The sequence below is a fragment of the Diorhabda carinulata genome, chromosome X (genome assembly GCF_026250575.1).
Source record: "Diorhabda carinulata isolate Delta chromosome X, icDioCari1.1, whole genome shotgun sequence".
In the NCBI taxonomy this organism is placed as follows: domain Eukaryota; kingdom Metazoa; phylum Arthropoda; class Insecta; order Coleoptera; family Chrysomelidae; genus Diorhabda; species Diorhabda carinulata.
The window spans coordinates 66465811-66487876 of record NC_079472.1 but is presented as its reverse complement, the minus strand read 5'-3'; the positions used below and the strand labels follow the sequence as shown (position 1 = coordinate 66487876).

The following is a 22066-nucleotide window of genomic DNA, read 5'->3' as shown; positions in this document are numbered from 1 at the left end:
TCCATGCTTATAAATTCACTGAAAACATTTACTATTGATGGCTACCAAACAAAGGATAAACAACGTGGCGTCTTCAAACTTGAAACATATGCTGTATAGATAGTGTATTTTCTAATACAGTAGTTAGGCTTTCAAACAACTACTGCCATCTCTAGGTCAGGCTAGGTATGTTTGTGATCATCCCCTTACTTACCTTTTAAGTAGCGGTTTGGCATACTTCTCATTAATTTTCATAAGATTATCTAGTTTTTTCATTACAATCGTATATATGAATGCAAAAAGAAGGGCCATCATCAAAGTTACACAAATAAATATATTAAAGGATAATGTTCCTTGAAGAATCCACCATGATTCCAATTTAACATCCATAGTTTTGTAGGATAAATGACTAGCAAACACTGTAATTACTGGAACTCCTGCAATAATGAAAAACGGAAATTAACTTCACTCTAAATCATTGTCCGCCTCGAAATTAATGGAATCTAATAGATATACTTCTGTTATCTCTCGTGTGTTAGAATTAATAGTTCTATTTCCAGGGTAGTCAATCAATATACAGTGTAGATGTGGTTTATTAAGGATATGTGTGACTACGTTCAGACATTTTTCTCTAGAGCTCATAAATTCAAGATTGAAATATAGACTTTCCTAGTTACACTGCATTTATTATCTGCAATTTCATTATTGTTATGATCTATTTTGATGATAAAGAATAAATGAAATTTGTGTTATAACACTTTGAATCATGAAAATAACCCGCAACTTTCTACCGATGTATAGAAAAACTCTTATGTCATCACTCTATATATTACAAAGGAACATTTTGGGTCCATTTGATATTGATTCTATTCGCAATCTAATAAAGATACTAGAAAATTGTCAAATTCATTACCTGAAATAATTCCAATAACAGTTTGCTTTGATGTCATAGATTTGGGCAATTCTATTAGTTCGGTAAAAATCATCAATAATTTACTCAAATGGCTAGATAATCCCAGGAGTATACTCGCTTCCAATCCAGCAAGAATCAACAAAAAGTATTTCTGAAATGATGTGAAAGATTACATATCTCTATTTAGTAAAAAAAGTGACCAGTTGCATTAACAAAAATTTGGATATAAATTGCAGTATTTCCAATGACAAAATACTACACATTAGCTATTATTGAATTCCTGAATTATGTCATCTATAATTCTAAATCTATTTCACTATTCTAAATTTACAAATACCTGTGTTGGTCCTAGTAGAATAGCTGCAGTGAATACTACTTCAAATACAAATACAGATATGGAGCATTGCAATTTCAAGATGGTGATACTGGATTTTTGTTTGAGAAAACTTGAAACAGCCAGACATATTATAGCAATGGAAGTGAATACAATTCCAAGAGCACATCCTATAACTAATATCAAGACGGTGGGTAGTGATTCTTCAGTTTTAGACTAAAAATAAGAAATAAGACATATTAGATGATAAAATTTGAGTATATGTAGACTTGATTTTTCGTATGGATTCCATTTTCTAAAATAATCGACTGATATATAACGATTATTTAACTTTACATGCAAGGGCATCGTTATCCCCTTATGTCTAAGGGGAGGGGGCAATGGGGCAATATTATGGAGGTAAAAAAAAGATAGCCTGGTACAGTCGACAACATGAAGTCTTTGTCTCGATGACGATTGTAATTGTAACGGTTCTAATATCAAAAAATAATATTTAATTAAAACATAATCTGCGGGGATTTTTTGCAAAACTTTCAACCACTCCATCATTAAAATCATTTAGGTTTTTATTTATTATAGCTCTGTGTACAAGGAATTTGTTTCTTTAGGACATCAACAACTGTTATAATTGTAATATTAAGCCTATCATACCACAATTGCTGCCAAAGTTCGATTTCATTTCACCTAACCGAATTTTCACGGTGGTTTTTAATTAAAAGTAAAATATTTTCAACGTGTTCCTAGGCCTTGACCATATCCAGAGCTACAGATTGGAGTACGTTGACAACGGGTTCCATCAAAGCCGAGTATTTGGCTACCAGCATAATCCCGAGAATGAAAGAAATTCTGGAAGTAGCCATATGCAATTGGAAGGCGCTTTTCAGTATTGCTACAATTTGAAATAAGCAGAGTTAATCGATATTAGCAGCGACACATGTTGTTCGATGTAGTGTGTTACAAATTCAAAATTCCTCATAGTTATGGATATAATGCGAAAACTTGGAAATTATATAATCTACATACAATGTTATTAGTTGTTGGCAGATTGTTATGGCTTTGTCGGACTAATATTTCTTCACTCATTTTTTTATTAAGTGCGTGTGATTGGATTTCCGTTTTCCAGCAGATAACTATGAGAATCTCATGCACAAAACTATAGTAGACAAACCAAAGTCGCATTCGACTACAACGAATGGAAGAATGAAAAGCTTCTGTCGCAAAATAGAATCGAGATAAGTACACACTTTATGGACTATTTGACTGAAAAAGTATTTTCAAGAATGAGTTTTCAATTTGAAAAGAAACAAAGACGCAAATTAGTTGATTTCCTCAAATAATCTTCAAATTATCTGTCTCAAATTAGGGGGACGATGGAAATTCTTCACTTCTCACTCGTGACGCCACCTTCGGTGGTGGTTGCTCACAAGTTGACCACAGATGCTCGCATAGAGCTTCATAAATGCTTTTATACGATATTGAACCTAGAAATCACAGTTAACGGCAGTGCACCGGAAAGCAACTACAAACTTCTATGGGCGCTATTCTCAAAGTCGAGGATTGCGTGGAGCTATCCAATAATAAAAATTCGATAACTACTTGAACTTACTATACATACATGAATATCAAACAAAACAATATACACGAAATTATATACAAAACTAAAAGTAAACAAGTGACGCGTGTTGAATCTCTAGAAGCTGCATTGCTCCACTGATATCTAGGTGTTCGAGATCTGATCGCTTCGCTGTTCAATACAGTTTAGATGAGTTGGTTTCTCCTAAAACTTGTACCATGTATATCTGACAGGATTGAGATGATTACATCCTACTGAAAATTAATGGAGATTATAAAAGAAATGTGACTTGAAATTCAGGGGTAGAAGGATTATTGTTTTATTGAGGAAGATGTGTGCCTGAACTGCCTAGAATATACCTTGTTAGCTCGTATTTAACTATATATTTCTTTATGTGATCAAACTAAGACCGTCATGTACTTCAAATAGATTTCTACTCATCAAGATTGTGAGTTAAATAATACGGTGGAAATTTTACAAAATCCAAACCAAATTTACTAACTGAAATGAAGTTTTGATTGCTTCTTGTTAATATGTAGCGCTTTGTAGATTGCACACTCGAAATATACATATTAAGCGTATTAATATGAAAAGTAATAAGGTCTTCCAAAAATCCTCAACTGTATTGGTTTTTCTTGTAAATTGTCCTTTTTCAAAGAAAAATTTCATTGTGATTAAAAAATATGTTTTCAAGATTAAAACTGAATTTTGATTTAGTTTCAACAATCCGCCGTACAATTAAAATGAATGCTGGAAATGCTGTCCAACGATTTCTAGACAATGATACATTTTATTTCCAAACCATTACATCAAGTTATATTTATCTGAGTTTAACTGGAAATATTCATAATTTGTATAATCTAACTCTAGACTACACATCATAATAGAATTATAATTCAATTATTATACCCGTGAGCAAACACCACACTAAGCCTACTACGTTGTATTGGAAGGGAGGAAGCATGTTCAACTTCCAAGAGCTAGCCATGTGATTTTTTTATTGTCACGACGAGTTACGCTTTCCGTTTATACTAATAGAAACTTATTTATAAGCGCGAATAAGTATGCGTTTCTGTTCCCTCTTTCATTATTTTCAAAATAAACTCCCATCATTATTATTATTCCAGGATTAGTGTAGGAAATCGGATTACGTGGAGAATGGAAGCCACAATATAATCACGCACTCATATTTTATATATAACGACTTTGCGTAATATAAACTTCTAGTGGATCAAATATTACGATGGCAGTAGTTTTAAAAAATCAAAAGTTACTCAGCTGTTATTGTCTCGAATAATTTGACTCATCCAAGAATCCTCTCACTGAGCGAGGCGCGAGTCCCCCACATATTGGATTTCCACACCTCTCAAAAAATTCAATGCCGATAAAATTTGTTTATTAGAAGTCTTCAACTTCGGAGAGTGAAATTTAATGATGTATTTATGCAAAATAATGTAAAATATGTGAGAATATTGAAGAAAATTCAAATTTATCATTGTATCCGTACGCTAGTTGCGAAATGTCAGCATATTCCGATTGTTCTGGTGCAGGGCATTTTTCCATCATCATAGAGAAATTTACTGTTGTTCATTCTCTCTTTAGATCAATTTTTTCAATGCAACAGGGAGACGGAATTCTAGCTTAGAATGGTAGAATACACGATGGTCCAGTTACAATCGTGATCTTGATTTGATAATAGTACTCCTTCCCATATTATTATTTAATTTATGAATAAATATTGATATGAACATTTTTAAAATAATTTGGAAGGTGGCTTCAATTCTCCCTACTTCTTACCCATGCTCATGAATTCAAAATAGAAGGATATCTCGAAGTATTTTGAAATACAGTGCAAGACAGCTGTCCAATAAGTACTCAGTCTGTTCAAATGAATCAAAATTTTAGACAAACAAAAAACCAATAACTTCCCAACCTGCATCAAAAGTCTTTTCTTCCTAATAATACTGTTGTGTTTCATATTTTTCTTGACTAAATCTTCTCATACTGGTAACATCTTCTAGTTGTATTACATTCGATTCCAGCTTAATTGGAAAAAAGAAAGTTATTTAAGCAAAAAAATGAGAGTAGTTTAGTCAATGAGAGTTCTAAAGAAGACGGACAGTAGTCATCTAGTTTATAGTCTCATCCTATGAAGAAGTGATGAAGCTTCTGGAGACATTCACTAGTAGTGACATCACAGTGGTGCAGCATATTTTTTATATAATAAAAGTGTTGCTAGTTCGGGATTCGAACCAACGTTCTACGTATTCGAGATGGATGTATTTAAAGGGTATGGCGCGTCGCTCTTGTTGAAGGGAAGTGTTTTTTGTTTTTTTTTTTAAAGGTATTTTTGAACGTGTGCAGTTGTGCTTACAATTTTGTAGAAGAGTATAGTTTTCTGTAGAAAAAATAAGTGTTTATAGATGAAATATTCATCTTTAATGAAATAAACAAAGTAATGAAACGCATTTCGGATTCCACAATCAACTACAGCAGATTTTGTTTCGAAATCTCTCATAATCCAATACATCTGAATAATGACAAAACCGAGTCAGTTTTGTACGATTTGGTACATCCTATACCAGTTTATATTATTTGATATTCGTCTCAAAAATGTGCACAGACCTAATAAAACTAATATTAGGTCTGTGGTGTTACGTCTCATTCGCTATTAAGTATGAATAAAATATTACCTTGGGAGTGAGTGTTAATAATAAAGCGAATATTCCATGTTTTGGACAAATGCATCTGGTTCTAATATCATTTAAGACTTCTTTGTAGCAGCTGTAGATATTCCAAGAATAAGTGAATGTTGACATATCAGCATAACCGCATTTTATACCCCAAGTTTCATCAACGCTCTTGTTCAGTTTTTGATTCGGTTGATGTTTGAAATCTATTGCTATGGGATACATATCAAATAATTCTGGTAATGGAAATATCGTTACGATGTGGGAATATATTTCGTATTCTATCTCTGAACCATCTCTGTAACATGAAAATAATAATTCTTACACAACTTTAACAATTTTGATTCGGATCATGTGACCTTAACTTCCACCTTTTATAATATATTTTTTTAATAATAAATATGACTATTTGAATTATTCATTCTTATTATCTCTCATCAGAAATGAGATAATATCCATATGTAACTAGCTTTGAATTGTCATAGAAGATTAAGAAATTGATATATCATACATATTTCAAATATTTGAACTAGAATAATGTATAATCACAGAATATTAATATAGAGACATTAATTAGAGACAGTAATTGAAAAACATAATATCTATTTACACCCATTATTTCGAATTTTATGATCCGAAATGTTGGCATGCCGGTCCTCAAAGGAGAAAACAACTTTTTTCCTAGATAACACCACGAAAAATATTGAATTACATCCCATCCAAAGAACGCGATGTCATCGTCAATTCGCCGGAATTGGCATCCCTAATAGCACGCACAAGTAGAGGGTCGTAATCACTGACTAGTTTCGACGTTGTTGCGTCTCTTTGGAGTGGTGTAACAATCTCTCGGGTCGGAGTCTCTAATCCGAACTAAATACTGAATACACAGCCAGCCGGCGCTGCTACTTGATTCATGTCATTTATCAGTAGACGTCTTCTGGCGACATCTTCACTTCCAACTGCGAACCATTAGTCAAATAGATCTCTAGTCGTTGAGGGCATCATGTGAATTGAATTATTAGGTGATATAAGAGGCATTCTCAGTAATTAGAAAATATAGTATCTATTTACACCTATTATTAATAATAGGTGCAAATATGTCTATCTCAGAACTTACATAAGAAGCAACCCTCCTATAGTGCAAGAATCAAATTTTTAATGATCTGTAGCAAATTCTAAATGTACAAATATTATAAGAAAATATTGTTAAGAACAAGTTTATGATATGGGTCCGGATATAATGGAATCCTAAATTCGGCGAAAGCGACGCACGTTTGATATACTTTTTATAAACCGCGGAGTTCGTTTGATGTTTGTTTACATTGTTTATTTTGCACTACTTTGTAGGAAAATCTATTTGGTCATTTTTTTGTTTGTTTATTTACTGAAAATATTGAGAATTTTTTTTGGGATGTATAAACAATTTTGCTGAGCGCAAAGTGTGTGACATGTGAGTGACAAGTTAATTATCATAAGTTGGCTAAGTGCAGTGTAAAGTGTTTACAAATTCACCCCAACGATAATAATAGTGCAAATATTGCAATATTGTATTAAGTAGTCTCGAAGAAGAGACTACTATTAAGTAGTCTCCTCATAGTCTCACATATATAGTCACCTTGGGATCGCAGACTTTTTTAGGTTTTCCGGTACAATTAATACTGTCTAATATATGACTTTTCTGAAGCAAACTTACAGCAACACACATCCTCGGCGATTATTCAAAGGTTAAATTTGAATAGAAAATAATAATAGATCCGTTCCTTCATTTCATTAAATTTCAAATTTCCGTTTGAATTTACTAATTAATATCTACAGACGTATTAGTTTCATCTAGATAATTATTATCTGGTTTCCAAACATATCAACTTCAATGGAAAGTGTTGAATATTCAGGTTGATATTTATTTCATTAAAAAAAAATGAGACTACTAAGGAAAATGAATGATACCAAAACTATTTGATTTGATATAAGAATCTCAAAATATTCATGTCAATTATGTTTACATTCAAAAACAAAAACCTAGAAATCTAGTCACTTATAGGAATTCGAATATTTCGTTGGTGTCCAGACATTTGAAAATGGTGATCTGATATCATCAATAATACGACGTATTTGACTAATATCTAGTTTTTTTGCTGCGGGTCGGAATAAATTAATGACTTACTTACCTATCTCTAAGAAAAAGGCGAGGTGGCATGTAGTTTGAAATGTTTCTGAAAACGACTCCTGCAGCAAATCTTATGGTAGCGTCGTTTGAAAGTATGTTCGTTGCTGAAATTTGGACTCCCAACCATTTTCTGAAAATGTCATAGGATAATAGAGTATCCATTGGAATAGAGTTTTTAGAATAGCCTTATGTACTTCTTAGATACTGTTGAAATTTTATTATTTTGGGAGAAAACTATTCACTAGTTAAGGTATGTACAAATAAATTCCATTAATATAAACTATCTCTTAATTCAATTGAACTCCTAGGGCTAAATTAAGAATTAACTGAAGTCGAAATCCTTGTACCTGTGGATATCCGCTTTCTATTGAAAACAATCTAACCTCATTTCCTCTGCTAAATAATGTTCCATAAGAAGTGTTATCTGGCTTTGATAAATATAAACGATACTATGCTGAGATTAATAATTAACATTAAACAAGACGTCACCAGCTTTTTGATTGAACAAAAATTGAAAACAAAAAAAAAAGGAAAATAAGTGAAAACTTTGCAGTAATTAAATCAAGTTATTCCTGTTACGTACATGATATTCCAAATTAATATCAGTAATCTATTAAAATAGACATTAGTACTAAATATCAACTAACAATATCTCAAGTATTGCTGACATAACAATATGCCTTAAATGTATAACTTTGTTTCGTAAGAAGTAGCGCTCGAATAAACTCCAAATTCTCTGGCCTTAACTTTTAAAATACTTCAAAATATGTAAGACTCGTTTGACTTTCTTTTGAGTAAGTTCTAGTCCACAATTATCTCTTATAATGTTCTGGGTTTCATACTATTTGGAAACCAAATTTTTTCTACAAATACAAATAACAGTGAATACTCTCCTAATTCTTATGTCTTATTTTTCCAGCATTTTAAAATATTTTAATCAATAAGAAAAGTTAACTTACGTAAGTGATTTATCCAAGTTATTGGGAATGTGGAAATATTTATTAGTCCTATAATATGTTAAATTGACAATAGTCGCATCAATGGTGTTCATGGATATGCGGACAGAGGGTGACATCGAGCCTAGTAATGAAGTTCCTAATATACTTATTTGCTCCTTGATCACTTCAAATGCTGATCTGATATCCTGCAATAAGAGATAGAAACATAATTAGAGCATTCATTGTATAATATTCAATTGCAATTTGTCATAAAAAGTTATATTGTTTTAAAAATTTTAGGTATTATAAGCTGTTTCTCTAATAAATTATCTTGCGAATAGATAATTTTTGGGATAACTCTATTACACTTTGGAAAAACGGATATATATGTATGTATATATATACACACATGCGACACTAGAGAGCCCAATGTATACAACTGATCCATTAATCCCACTTTTTTGAAAAAGTCTAGGATGCGGATTTGCGGGATCTTCGACTTCTATTTCAAGCGCTACCAGGTGTAATGCTCTGGATTTCCTTAATGTTAAATACTTCGAGAAAATGTGGATAGAGGTTTTGTCCTCTGTGCAACAAAACCTACTGATACCACAGAAAGGTTCAGGTCCCATGAAGGGCTTGTCTGTTCCCGCTCTAGCGAGCTTAACAGTTATTTCATTTCCCGTTGCTCCGATGTGACCCGGAATCCATTGTAATTTTATTTTTCTTGTCCAGCTCGTTCAACTTTTCTAGGTAATCCCAAACAAGTTTAAATTTTATGATATTGGAGCTTAGAATTCTAATGGCTGCTTGACTAACGGACAGGATGATGATCTCCTATTAGCTATAGTTCCTCTCTAGATTAAACTGAACACATTTTTCAATTGCATAATTTTTTGCTTGAAAAATGCTTGGTGCGCTGCCCAGGCTTTCAGAGTGTCTAGTTCTGGGCCCGTACACTCCCATTCCAGTTCCGTCTGCAGTTTTTGATCCCTCATTATTGAGGTGAAGTTTTTCTCAAAACTGAACTTCTAAGATGCAACGTCCTGAGGTATGTCTCAGGATTGGTCATTGTTTAGGAACGAGTTTTCTTTGGCGATTCCGTCTCTGAACATTCTAAGTGATGATTTCTCTGCCACGCTTTCCAGTATTATGTAGGTGAGAGATCTTGAAATCACTTCTAGTGAAGCTAGGTTTCATGGCTCAGTTGCACATAAGCAAGCCGATATTTGTACATTTGAGAGATTGTTCCTCGTGGTATTCAGGCAAGTTCTAGTACCCCAGCCACTACCCCATATGTGATAATTGGTCTCACAAAAGGTATGATTTTTGCTGATTAGTTGCTTTTGGGAATCCCTTCTAGAAACGATTGAAACAATCAACTATCCAAAACTCACCAAGAGCACACTTCTTATAAATACGAATATCCAAAGAAATCTATATCGTAATTTTTAAAACATTTCATAATCGAAGCATAAATTCCAAGACAATTTTATATAACTGAAAGAAAGATAAGCGATTGTCCTGAAGTGAAGAAAATCCAGAAAAATTTCACTTGTTAAGATAGAAACTACAGAACTCTGGTATAATAGTAATAGGAATAAAATGCAGTTATTCTTGAAATGGTATTGAGAGCTAATCCAAAGAAAACTCGAATGCAAAAACTTCTGAGACTCGGAAAGAACAGAGAATGTTAAAATGAATTTTATTTTTTTTAGACTTATTATCTCTCACATTCATAGGAGAATGGAATGTGATTAAAGTGCCAGAATTGCTTAAAAAATAAATTATTATTAATAGGTGCTAAAGGTTAACAATCAAACAAATAGTATTTAATGGGAAAGCACTCAGGGTCTTTAATAAAAAAACCTTTTAGTTCCAATATAAGATACATACTATGTAAGCAGATTGTGGTGTTTTATAGGTCTTCCCAAACATCGAATATTAATAAGATTGAACTGACTTTTAGCATTATTATGGTTAATTTCTATTCTTAAACTGACAATTAACAGTATGAAAATATTATCCCTCTCCAGAACCTCACCAAGAGGATCGTGTGGCATCTTGTTGCAAAGGGATTTTAGTCCTCTGTTCGGCAATATAAAGTTTTTTAAATTTTGTGCAATTATAACTGAGAAAATTAATTTTTAAGATGTGTAATTGTGATAACTTTACGTAAAATGAATATAATAATGTCGCATAATATTTAAAATGTATTTTTCAATGTACTTTACAATTAAACTAAATGTTGAGAATGACCTCCGTTCAATTATTAACACTAATCGAGGCGATTTTGGAATTGTCGTGCATTTTGTATGACCTCAGAGGTTTTTTTTTTCATTTTTTCCTTTATCCTAACTTTTGAATTGGCAAAATTGTCTGGATTATTGAAATATACTTTAGAAATAATCAGGTATTTTCGTATCTGTTCTGCTAAACATCAGGAAAAAATATTTGAAGATATTAAGATATTAGTCAAAAAGTCGAATAAACAATTGATATGAATCAAGTAGGTATTTAGACGTCGGTATAATATTTGTGCCTGTATTAAATTCAATTAAGGCTAATTTGTCCGAGACTCAAAGAATAGAAATTTTAATTATGATAACTTGTGGTAATACAAAAAGATCTCAAAAGGAGGAAATTTTTAATGATAAATACCCTGGTCAATACGTTTGTTGGATCTCGTGATGTTTAACGTCTTTGATAAACTTTTCACTTGATAAATGTTCAATGTTCAATTTATTCTATATTGAATGAAACTATTGGTGGCATTTTAACTCATTCACTTGCAATTATTACATGTTAATGCCTTCTACCATTGTAAGGTACTGAACAGTACCATAAAGTATCGTAAAGTATGAATGAAAGCTCTGTTAACAGCGCAACACGAAACGAGAATTGTTCAAGATATGTTATCTATGAATTTCTTATTTCTTTTGAATTTTCAGTTTACAGTTCAATAGTTACGAAGTGTTTGATAATAAAGAGCAAATATTTCAAACAATTCTCAAATTAAACAATAGTGTACACATTGTAATGGAATTAACTCGAAACCAATTATATTCAAGTAGAAATTTTTCTCATTACCCACTATTACTAATCAAATATGCTTTTCAGTGATTACAGCAAATGATAACTTACTGTTTGTTGATTCAATGATTCAGGAGTGGATAACACTTTGTCTATTATGAGAAATAAGTTGTTCGTAATATTTCTTGATTCATATGAAGAAAGTTTTAAAGCCGCCGTATATTGCACCATCTCTTGAATTATGTTCAAAACTTTGGCACCTTCTCCAGGAAATAACTTTACTGTTTGAACATGAGATAATAAGCTATTTAAAAGTTTTTCTAAGCTCGTAGAAACGTAACCCAATTTTAAGCGTTGAAACTGAAACAAATAGTATACATTTCTGTAATAATGTAAAGAATATATGGAAAGTTTCATGTCCGAAACTTTACGCTAGACAATATAGATAATTCCTAGAATACTCGATCATCAGTTACACAGTGATCACACTATGATAAAGTGGGTTTAATAGATAGGGTTGTAAAGTTCACTGCCTCCCTCGTCCCATCAATTTGAAAATTTGAGTCATAATAACCTTTATGAGTATTCACATTTTAAAATTATTTACAATCTTACAGGAAGTTACATTTTATTTTTTTTATGAAACACCCTATATTTTATACCATATTTGAAATCAGCTTTATAATAAATATCGGGTTATGATGTGTTCTACGGAGTATTTAAAAAGTTATAACCAATTTTGCTGGAAAATCGTAACAATCGAATAGTAGTAAAACTTAAATAAAATTACCTAAATTTCTCGGGTTCATTGTCTCGAGTATATTACAAATAAACAACGAAATAATAGAAAACTATCCTATTCACTATAGTATACGTTAACGTCTTGATTGTCACAACAGGTGTTCGAAATATCCTCCAAAGATATTGAAATAGTTATTCACGATATGAAGCAGCTCTTTAGGAACATTCCATCCTTGCTGTTGGAGGTATTTTAAACCCTTCTTCATAATGTGACCGCAGAAAAATGAGTCCATTCTATTGAAATCTGTTGGCTACTGTACAGGATCATCTCTTAACCATTAATTAATTGGGTACCGTGTGCAGATTAACCATCCTGTAAAAACATCTTTCGACGTGTACGAAGTGAAACTTCTTCCAATAAAAGAAGTTATTGGTTTACTAGAAAATCTGAATACTTCTCAGCATTTCTACTCTACATCTCTATTTATTATAAACTAACTAACTCCACTGAACAAATTCGTTTATATCTTTAAAACGAATTTCTCAAAAATTTTAGACAATGAACAATGTAAACAAATCGCCTCTATGATAAAAACATATATAAAAGCAAACCTCAAAAATTCCCGTTTTCGCCACATATTAGACTTTCATTATAACCGTACAAGGCTGGCTTCACGTCGGGGACGAGTTCATAACATCCCAATACTTTTCGGTCATATGAAAATACCAGGGCACAATTTTCAACAGATACTGATGACGGGATGGATGGTTGCAAATTTAAATGCACGGGTATCCTCAAATATCACATCTACCATGTTTCTGCCGATCCGCCAATCCAACTAGTTATTCGCCTTTTTGGTCATGGCCAGTCTCGTCACGTTGGCTTCCAACAAATGTTCGCGGAGGCTTTGAAGCATTTTCTACACATCGCGGTAGAAGGATCGAAATTCATTTTTGATTACCAGGTAGACGATGTACCGCGAATTGTGTTTGATTCTCAGCGGCTTACCGGGGGCTGGGATCTGTTCTTAAATTTTTTTGTAATGGACGAAACTTCTACCGGAAGGCGGTTGCCAATCCTCTAGCGTTCTTGATACGAGCAGGGATCTTATAGGCAAGCGAATAGTTTTCCGGCAGAGCTAACAAATCTCGTTATTGTTCTGCAGTGAATCCATATCTACCTTTGCCGGTAACTCCGTACGCATCCATCACATCATCGAAGGCAGGAGCAAGGTCAGGCTGTTCTCGCAAATGGTTCTCTACTTCCAGTAAGTCGTGGTCTCTTTCGAAGCTAATCGATTTTAGTGGACTACTCTCGAATTTCCATTGGAGATCTTGCTTATGCGATAGATGACAGCATTGATATTTTTTTTGATTGAGTATAGATCTTTCCATTATTTTTTAAGTTTTGGAGAAAATTCCTTGGGTTTTACAGCCATACGTTATCCCCCTATTTAAAACCGCCGTCTGTGGCTTCCGTGTCGTATCGACAGTTTTGATCTCTTAATTCGGAAACGTGTATATTTCCACCCACTTTGTGAAATAATCCATTACGACTAGGATGTATTTACCGTCACTTTATGTCGTCGGAAATGCTGTACCGATATCTTAAGCAATTCTTTTGAAAGGAATTTCAACATAATACTGTTTCATGGGTGTCTTTCTCTGACTATGTGGTCCATTACTCATGGCAAAAGTCTTGAATTTCTTACATCAGTCCCTCACATCGTCGGAGCTATTCATCCAATAAAACCTTTCATGGAATCGATGAAGTGTTTTCTTCACACCCTGATGACCTCCCGATGGACTGTCGTGTAACTTCTTCAGTACATAGACTACTCCTGTTCTCCGTATGACTAGTTGTCTTTTTTCATTCTCAAGGATTTTTTTCAAAATGGCCCACTGCGCCCGATGTGCCTTGATTACGTTCTTGAAACTACAGCTTCCTCAGAAACAATCCTGTTTATCTGAAAACGAAAGTTGCGTTCACAGTGCAGCTGCAATAGTGAATAATCCGATAGCGAGAAGGCAGGGACTTAACCATTGTACTGCGAGAAGACGCCTGAGATGTACTTCAGACCTCTTGAGATACCTCTTGAAGAAACTGACGACTTCGACAAGTTCGAACAGTTATTTGGGTACACCAACTTTCAAGGAAAATTTGTGAGTAAATTGATCTATTTAAAAACAGAAATCTTGTACTTAGTCCTTTATCGCTGATATTTTTTTCTCTTGTTGTGACCAAGGGGATTTGAAATACTTCTTTTACTGATTTAGCTGATTTTATATTGCCTAATAATGTTTCTATTTCATCAAACACAATCCATATTTCTTACCAACCAATAAAGTTTGAAGCAGTCCCCAGTTTGGATGGAGAGCTAGGAATGTCAAAGGAGTAATTAAAAAAAATAGTTTGGACAGAATCACTATGAATGAACCAATTATCATTTTTTTTCAATATATATTGCGAATATGTATTCTCAAAATATATTTATGCAATGTGTGCCTCAAGTAACTTTTCTACTACTGCTACTATTCCATTTTTGGTTCAGTTGTTCAGGATTAGTTCCACTCTGATATCCACATTTGTGATGATTAACGGTTCCGTTTATCATAAACATTTCCAAACAAAATTCCATTTTTATTTTTATCTTCCGAAAATTCTTGTACTAGATATTTTACACTAACATTATGTTTCTCGAATGGATGTACGAGAATTCTCTACAAAATTTGCATAACGTTCAAGGATTTGTCATCATTAGTAACAGCTGCCGTTCGACCAATTTTAGAATGATTCTCATTCGAATTTGTTTCTTTAAAAATTTTCATTTATGATGTTCAAGGAAAACGTTATATCCCAGATAGATTAATGTCCATTATATCTATCTTTGGTGTAAGTTTCAAAGTACGTTGATTTGAATTTGAGAATGCGATTACGTTTCCTACTGATCATTTGAATATTTCTATCAGTAAAATCAGAATTACAATAGTGTGGATATGATATATCTGATTATTTGATTTTGATTTGGTAATGTATCACTTAGTGAACAATTAAATTTATATTTCCTTCCAAAAACATTCCAAAACAAATTCTTACATTGACACTTTCAATTAAAAAATACAGAAACACTAGAAAAATCACTCACCTTTTCATATATGTGACCAAGTTGGTGATGAGTGCAATCTGAGAAGCTGGGCATCTCCCAAGCAGGCTTATTTTTATCTTTCAGTGCACAATATCTAGTAGCAAAACCGGTGTAACCTTTAGGGCAGTTAATTATGCTAATTGTATCTGCAGCTGTTTCAGGCCAGGTCATCTCCAATTGAATCCTCATGCGGCAAGTGTTTACGCCCTTTCTGTCCACAACATATACCGACACCACTTTCTCTGATGATACTTTTGAACCTTGAACGAGGCAGGAGTATTCTGCGTTTTTCTGAAAATCAAGGTATACAAAACAATTAATTTTATTATCATGCAAGATGTGACTATGAATTTTATGTCGAAATAGTTAATAACTAGATTAATAACATATAGCTTATCAAGTTATCAGAGAAAGGGCGTCACGGAACTTCTGAACTAATAAATAGAAAAAATGAAAGGTACTAACATCTGCACTTCGAACTTGTAAAATACTGCCTGATGGAAACAACACCTCATATTTTTCGAATTCGGTTCTCACAGGTAGAAGTTCTTTATTTTTAGTCCAACTATAAATATATTTTGTACCATCTTTGCTTTCATCCGTAGTAATACACTTTATAGTGAAATTTTCTCCCTGAAATAATACATTACTTATTATTAGTTTGACTATAGTTTGATATTCGAGACTACATCATATGTCAAGTATAAAGTAGATGTCTTATAGAACTTTGATGAAAAAATGTAATGAAATATTTTCATTTTCTCTTATATATTTCATTCTGAAATAGAAGGTGAGTTTTAGTTTGTTTTTGGCATACTATATACTGATATTTTTAGGGTGGTCCCTAGATATACGATACCCTGTATATTTCCTCAAATGAAATATCTCCCTTATATTCTCTTTCTACTAATTTGCAGTTTTAATAAGTTATATGAAGTATGCAAGAATATATGAACTTTTTTATATCAAACTGGTCTAGTTTTCAAACTAAATCGGACGAGTTGGACTATTAAATTTTTCCTTCTGTTTATCTATCGTGTGCTAGCCATAAAATATGTTTGTGGTGTCCTTTTAACATAAACGAAGACGTTAGCTAAAATATTGGATTTTTGAATGTCAGAGGGGGTGTAAGGCGTGGGCCCACGGCCTCGCGGTGCTAATAGCCTCGCGCCTCACAGCCGAAAATAAATTTAAAAAAGTATGGGAAATCCAAAAGTACACGCAGTAAGGTTTTTCTTATTTTAGAGTATCTGGTAGATACTTGGCGCCAAGCAGACTACTATAATCGCAAATAATCTTGTGTTAAGTCATTAGAAAATCTTTGGATCCCAATATCTTCGTAATTACTGTATATTATGCGTTCATATTTCATAGGTGATCAATATCGAAAATAAGCTTTCGATTGACCGTAAAAAAATTCACGTTCCAGCAGACGCTAGAAAATAATCAAAGATAAATTAAAGCTTTCTATGATGCCTCTATAAGACACAAGATGGGAAAGCAGAATCCAGGCGGTAAAGGCTGAATTATTACAATTTGATGATGTTGTTGAATGCATAGAAAACTTAAAGTGCCAAACGGAACAATCGGACACACTAAGTAATTGCGATTCCGTTTTAAATGCGATTCCGTTTTAAACGAAAGGTCTAGTTTGGAATTAATAATATTAATGCATGTCAATACCATAAGCAAATTATAGCAATCTATACAAATCCATTTAAGCACTACTCTTGAACAAAGAATACCGACAAACTGGTTTCAAAAAATGCTTATCTGACGCTCTTCAGTTTGTTGAGAAACGCAGTTATGATTTGCCGGAAGATTTTAAAAATGAAAAAGTAGCCAAAAAGAAAAGGATGTTTGACTATGAAAGCAGCGATCAACCTGTTAGAAGCCGGTATGAAACTGATATTTTTAACATCATGATTGATTCTGTGGTAAGTAACATGGAAGCGAGATTTATGTCTTTAAATCAACATTTTGAAAATTTCGGTTTTCTTAATGACTTAAGCAAGTTGAAAAAAATTCCAAAAGAGGAAATACTGAAAAACTATCAGGATTAACCCACAGTTCTGCTTTCCAGCTTATAAGTTGTATGAGGATCCCAAATTTACCCAACTCCATTTGAGACGTCAAACATTTCCGCCAATATATCATAGAGAACGGGAAGAAATTTACCCAAATATTAACATTGTCATTAGAATTTTTCAAAATTAAAACTAATTAAAAATTATTTAAGAAATATTATGGGTTAAGAAAGACTTCAAGCTTTGGCAGTTTTGTTTATTGAAGCAGGTATAGCGAATCATTAAGGAGTTCAGTAAAATCAAAAGTAGAAAATTTCTGTTTCTTTAATTATTCCTTTTTTTCATTATTGTTCAATGTTCCAAGGAAGTATAAGTAAAATTTCTTAATGAATGAAAAACTGTTTAATTTGAAATGTACCTTGCCCACATTAAGTTTAGGTCTTGTGTCACCACTGTTGAAGGTAAGAAATTTTTCATTTACTATTATAATATGCCAGAAAACATGCACCTCTTACTATTTTTTTGAAGTTAAACAAATGTAAATCGATTTTATGAATCCCATCCTTAAAATTGTATGATGTAACCATTGCTATGTAGTATTGTGGTTTTGAGTAAATCGGTCTTATTTTAATTTTTTTTTAATTAATTCTTTGATTTGTTGTTGTTGATTTGAATGGAAATGGTTGAAAACTATTACCAACGAAAAGGTTATAGTTTTCAATGAGACGAAAATAACATGGAAGCAGCAATAAGAGTTGTTAAATCTGGAGCAATGGGCTGGTTGGTAGCATCCGAAACCTACTCTGCTCCTTTTGGCACCTTGAGACGACGTTTCCAGGGAAAGAATAAATAAATAAGAATATACTGGAGGAACAGAAAAAAAAATATTTGGACAGGAAAAGACCTTTGACGATACTATCGAAATCCACCTCGTTGACCAAATGTCAAAAACATGTTTGGATTTACGACTCATATGAAAAATTGCATATGAAATGGCGGTCCAGAACAACATTCAACACTTGTTTAATTCTCAAAAGAAGATGGCGGGCTGGGATTGGTTAAAAGCACTTATGAAGCGCATTCCTTCTATTTCCCTTAGATTACTCGAGTCAACCTCTTCTGCCAGAGCACGGGCGTTTGATAGAGTAATATTTTGATCAATTGGAAAGAGCTCTGGAGCAAGTTAACTATAACTCGACAATACATGTATGCAAGTAGCCTCACTACAGTTGCTTCAAAAAATTGTAAAGTTTATGCTACCAAAGGAGTGTGGAACGTGGTCAACATTTACCAGTCATTTGTGCAACGATAACTTCCGAATCTTATTTACCGCCGTGTTTTATATTCTCGCAGAAAAAACATAAAAAAATGAATTAATGGACGATTCTCTTCCTGGTTCAATTGGTTTTGGTCAAGAAAATGAATGGACAAATTCCGAAAGTGGCTTAAACTTTTTGCTGTAACTGTAAAACCTACAGAAACCGAAAAAGTTCTGCTGGTGCTAGATGAGCAAATAATAATACGCAGGTTGTGGGACCTGGCAAAAGAATACAAAAAAAAAAGGTACAAAAACAAATAATTTACCAGTAGCGTCTTGCTGAATCCTACTCTCACAAATTTCACCTTTGCCAAAAGCTACTGATAAGAGCATCAAACGAAAAAGCAAAAATCTTTCTAAATATGGCATCTTGAATACAACACCTGAAATAGAATTTTTAAAAATGAAAATTGCTGAGATAGCAATAAAGGATAAAAAAAATTAAAATTTAAAATTTTCAATGATTCTGATTCTAAAATTAACACTGCAAAATGCAAGATAATTCAGAGAAAGAGATCACTGATGATGTGCAGGTTCCCCCTTCAAAACAAAGCAATATATATGTGAACTTTATCACTTGCTTTTTGTTAATCAATAATATTTGTGTTTTTTGAATTTTTAAGTTCAGTTAATTTCAGATTTACGTATTAATTATTGTACCTAACTCTACTCAAGTGGAGCATTTCAGCTGAGTTATATTTTTATTGAATAAACTATATGAAACCAGTCAAAATGAAAGTGATGAGAAGTTGTTAGAGCCAATGGGAAAAATTGAAAGCTTTTATGGGAAAAATCATTTCAAATGGTCGTCCCAATGTTTTGTGCCCCGTAGTGGAACTTCACAACATAACATGGTACCACGTGTACTAACATTACGTTTGCCGACAGCAACAATTGGTGAGAGAGTTCTAGTGAGGTATGGGACTTATTATTTACTAATAATATACTGAATATAAATTTATTGTGGACAAATAATAAAATATAAAAACAAATTCAAAAGTACAAAAATCCTTCAAAGGAGGAGCATTCAATATCTTGATATTATTGAACTGAAATCAATAATCGGATAGTTGCTCTGCACTTTTCGTGACAAATATTGATACATATTGCCTCATGAGCAAAAGCATATTTATGTTTTGACAATCCCTAGACAGTGGAGCTCGGACAACAGAGAATCCAGTAGCTGCAATATCATTTATATTTGATAACTGTATTACAAACTCTCAGCTAATATACTCATTAGGAGCATATGTTTGTGTCGATGAGATGCTGGTGTCATTCAGAGGTATATTATGAGTAGTTTTTTATTGGGAACGTGGCAAGGAAACACCAAAGTGGACTAACTTTAATATATTTTCCGAGCTTTCGAATACTTATTAATGTATTCATCGACTGGGACTGAAATTATGGTCAAATACATTATAAGAAATATGTATAAATTTGATATAATGAAGATATGAGAATTTAACAGAAGATTGATATGGAATTGAAACGAGTTCAGTACTGTTTGAACTACTTGTAATGGAGACAACTATACTGACCTTTTTCACTGTCAAACTAAAGGGTTCTATTTTTACTGAAGGTATTTTTTCCAGGGCGACCCTCTTGGAAAGGCATTCTTTCAGACCAAAATCTTCTACCTGACAGGTAAATATACCTTCGTCAAACGGATGGGCCCTCTCTATGCCTAAAAGTCCTGTATACTGATCCGCAACATGAGGATCTTTTATTAGTTTCAACCATTTTCTATAAAAAACAAGATATAGTAGACAATATAGTATTCTTCCTTTGAAAATTTCATTAAATTAGCAATTTTCCATAAACTGTTACTGTTATATTATATATTATCGACTTTCTGTGTTTTGAAAATGTAGAATGTTGTAGCAAGACATTTTATATAATGGTCATGAAACCACCATTATAATCATAATTACCTTCAAAACACCAACATACGAGGATGTATTGATATTTAGTTAGTCTAGACCAGTTCCATGCATAAACAAAATATTACGTGCAAGGGTAGAAGCATCGCGTTCGATCTGTGCTCGATTTAAAAACGATGTAGACTTCTTAAACCGAATTGTTATTATGGATGAGACTTGGGTACATTTCTACGATCCAGAAACAAAGCAACAACATATGGAATGGCGACACTCTGGTTCTCCAAGATCTAAGAAGTTTCGTTTCCAAAAATCTGCTTCAGTTCTTGGGATTGCCATGGAGTAATCATGAATTGATTTTTTGTATAAGGGTAGAACAATAACTGGAGATTACTATTCGACATTACTGACCACTCTACGGGAAAAAATTAGAGAGAAAACGCGGAAAGCTATTCAAAGGTGTTTTGTTTTTACAGGGCAATGCCCCTACATACAAATCTCATGTTGCCATGCAAAAAACTCGTGATTAAGGGTTTGAATTACTGGAACACCCTTCTTATTCACCAGATTTGGCTCCGTCCGACTAATGGACAAATGGCCAAATTGAGAGCCGCCTTCGGTGAACAGTTCATCTCAAATTTTTTATCGCAATATAAGTTGGACCAATCGTAGCAATTAGATTTATTATTATATACGAGAGAATGATTTTTTGTCCCTTGGAAAATGATGGCTATGATTTCGGTGAACTTTTATTCATCACTATTAATATTGAATAATGTAAGCAGCTTTTTGCAATAAGGGTCAAAGCTTGTTGTCGTTGTTTAAGCTTTTAATTATAATTTGTGTGTATAGAAGTCGTCGTAATGATAATCCTACAAATTCTCTCCACCATGTGCGCACCGGTGCCGTCCTGCTGTGTGTAAAGGTATGTATAATCTATTTTGCAACAATACCATGTAAATTCTGAAATCCCTGCTCTTTCCAAGTTCACAAGGGTTCGTATAATTTATATATATATATATATGTAAATTATATTCCATTCGATAATAATAGTTTAACATCGATTTTTCTCCCTGTATATTCATGTTACGCCAGCTGGATGAGGGCTATTCGTAAAACCAGAGGCCTTATTCGACATCGATTTTTCATTTCCGTATAATATTCTGTATAATATGATATATGTGATTCTGTCGATATTTTACCTTATATATGCCCCTTGTAACACCCTGTATAATATGTGCCATTCCACTCGACGACGACGAGTCACTTCTGTACCAATTCCGTTTATGCCTTTTTGAAATTTATTTTTCACCCTGTCTTTTTGATT

General features: G+C 33.0%; 1 protein-coding gene across 2 annotated transcripts in view; it reads right to left on the bottom strand.

Moving 5' to 3' along the window:
• Nucleotides 1-22066, bottom strand: part of LOC130902233 (uncharacterized) — a 384279-nt gene that overhangs the window by 16490 nt on the left and 345723 nt on the right. For both annotated transcript variants that reach the window (XM_057814189.1, XM_057814190.1), the window contains 10 exons: nucleotides 20401-20605; nucleotides 15980-16147; nucleotides 15515-15805; nucleotides 11739-11987; nucleotides 8616-8800; nucleotides 7658-7786; nucleotides 5493-5787; nucleotides 1230-1442; nucleotides 893-1043; nucleotides 194-416 (listed from right to left, as the gene is read on the bottom strand). In XM_057814189.1, the coding sequence (XP_057670172.1) occupies nucleotides 194-416; nucleotides 893-1043; nucleotides 1230-1442; nucleotides 5493-5787; nucleotides 7658-7786; nucleotides 8616-8800; nucleotides 11739-11987; nucleotides 15515-15805; nucleotides 15980-16147; nucleotides 20401-20605 (2109 nt within the window). The remainder of the gene's footprint in view (nucleotides 1-193; nucleotides 417-892; nucleotides 1044-1229; nucleotides 1443-5492; nucleotides 5788-7657; nucleotides 7787-8615; nucleotides 8801-11738; nucleotides 11988-15514; nucleotides 15806-15979; nucleotides 16148-20400; nucleotides 20606-22066) is intronic.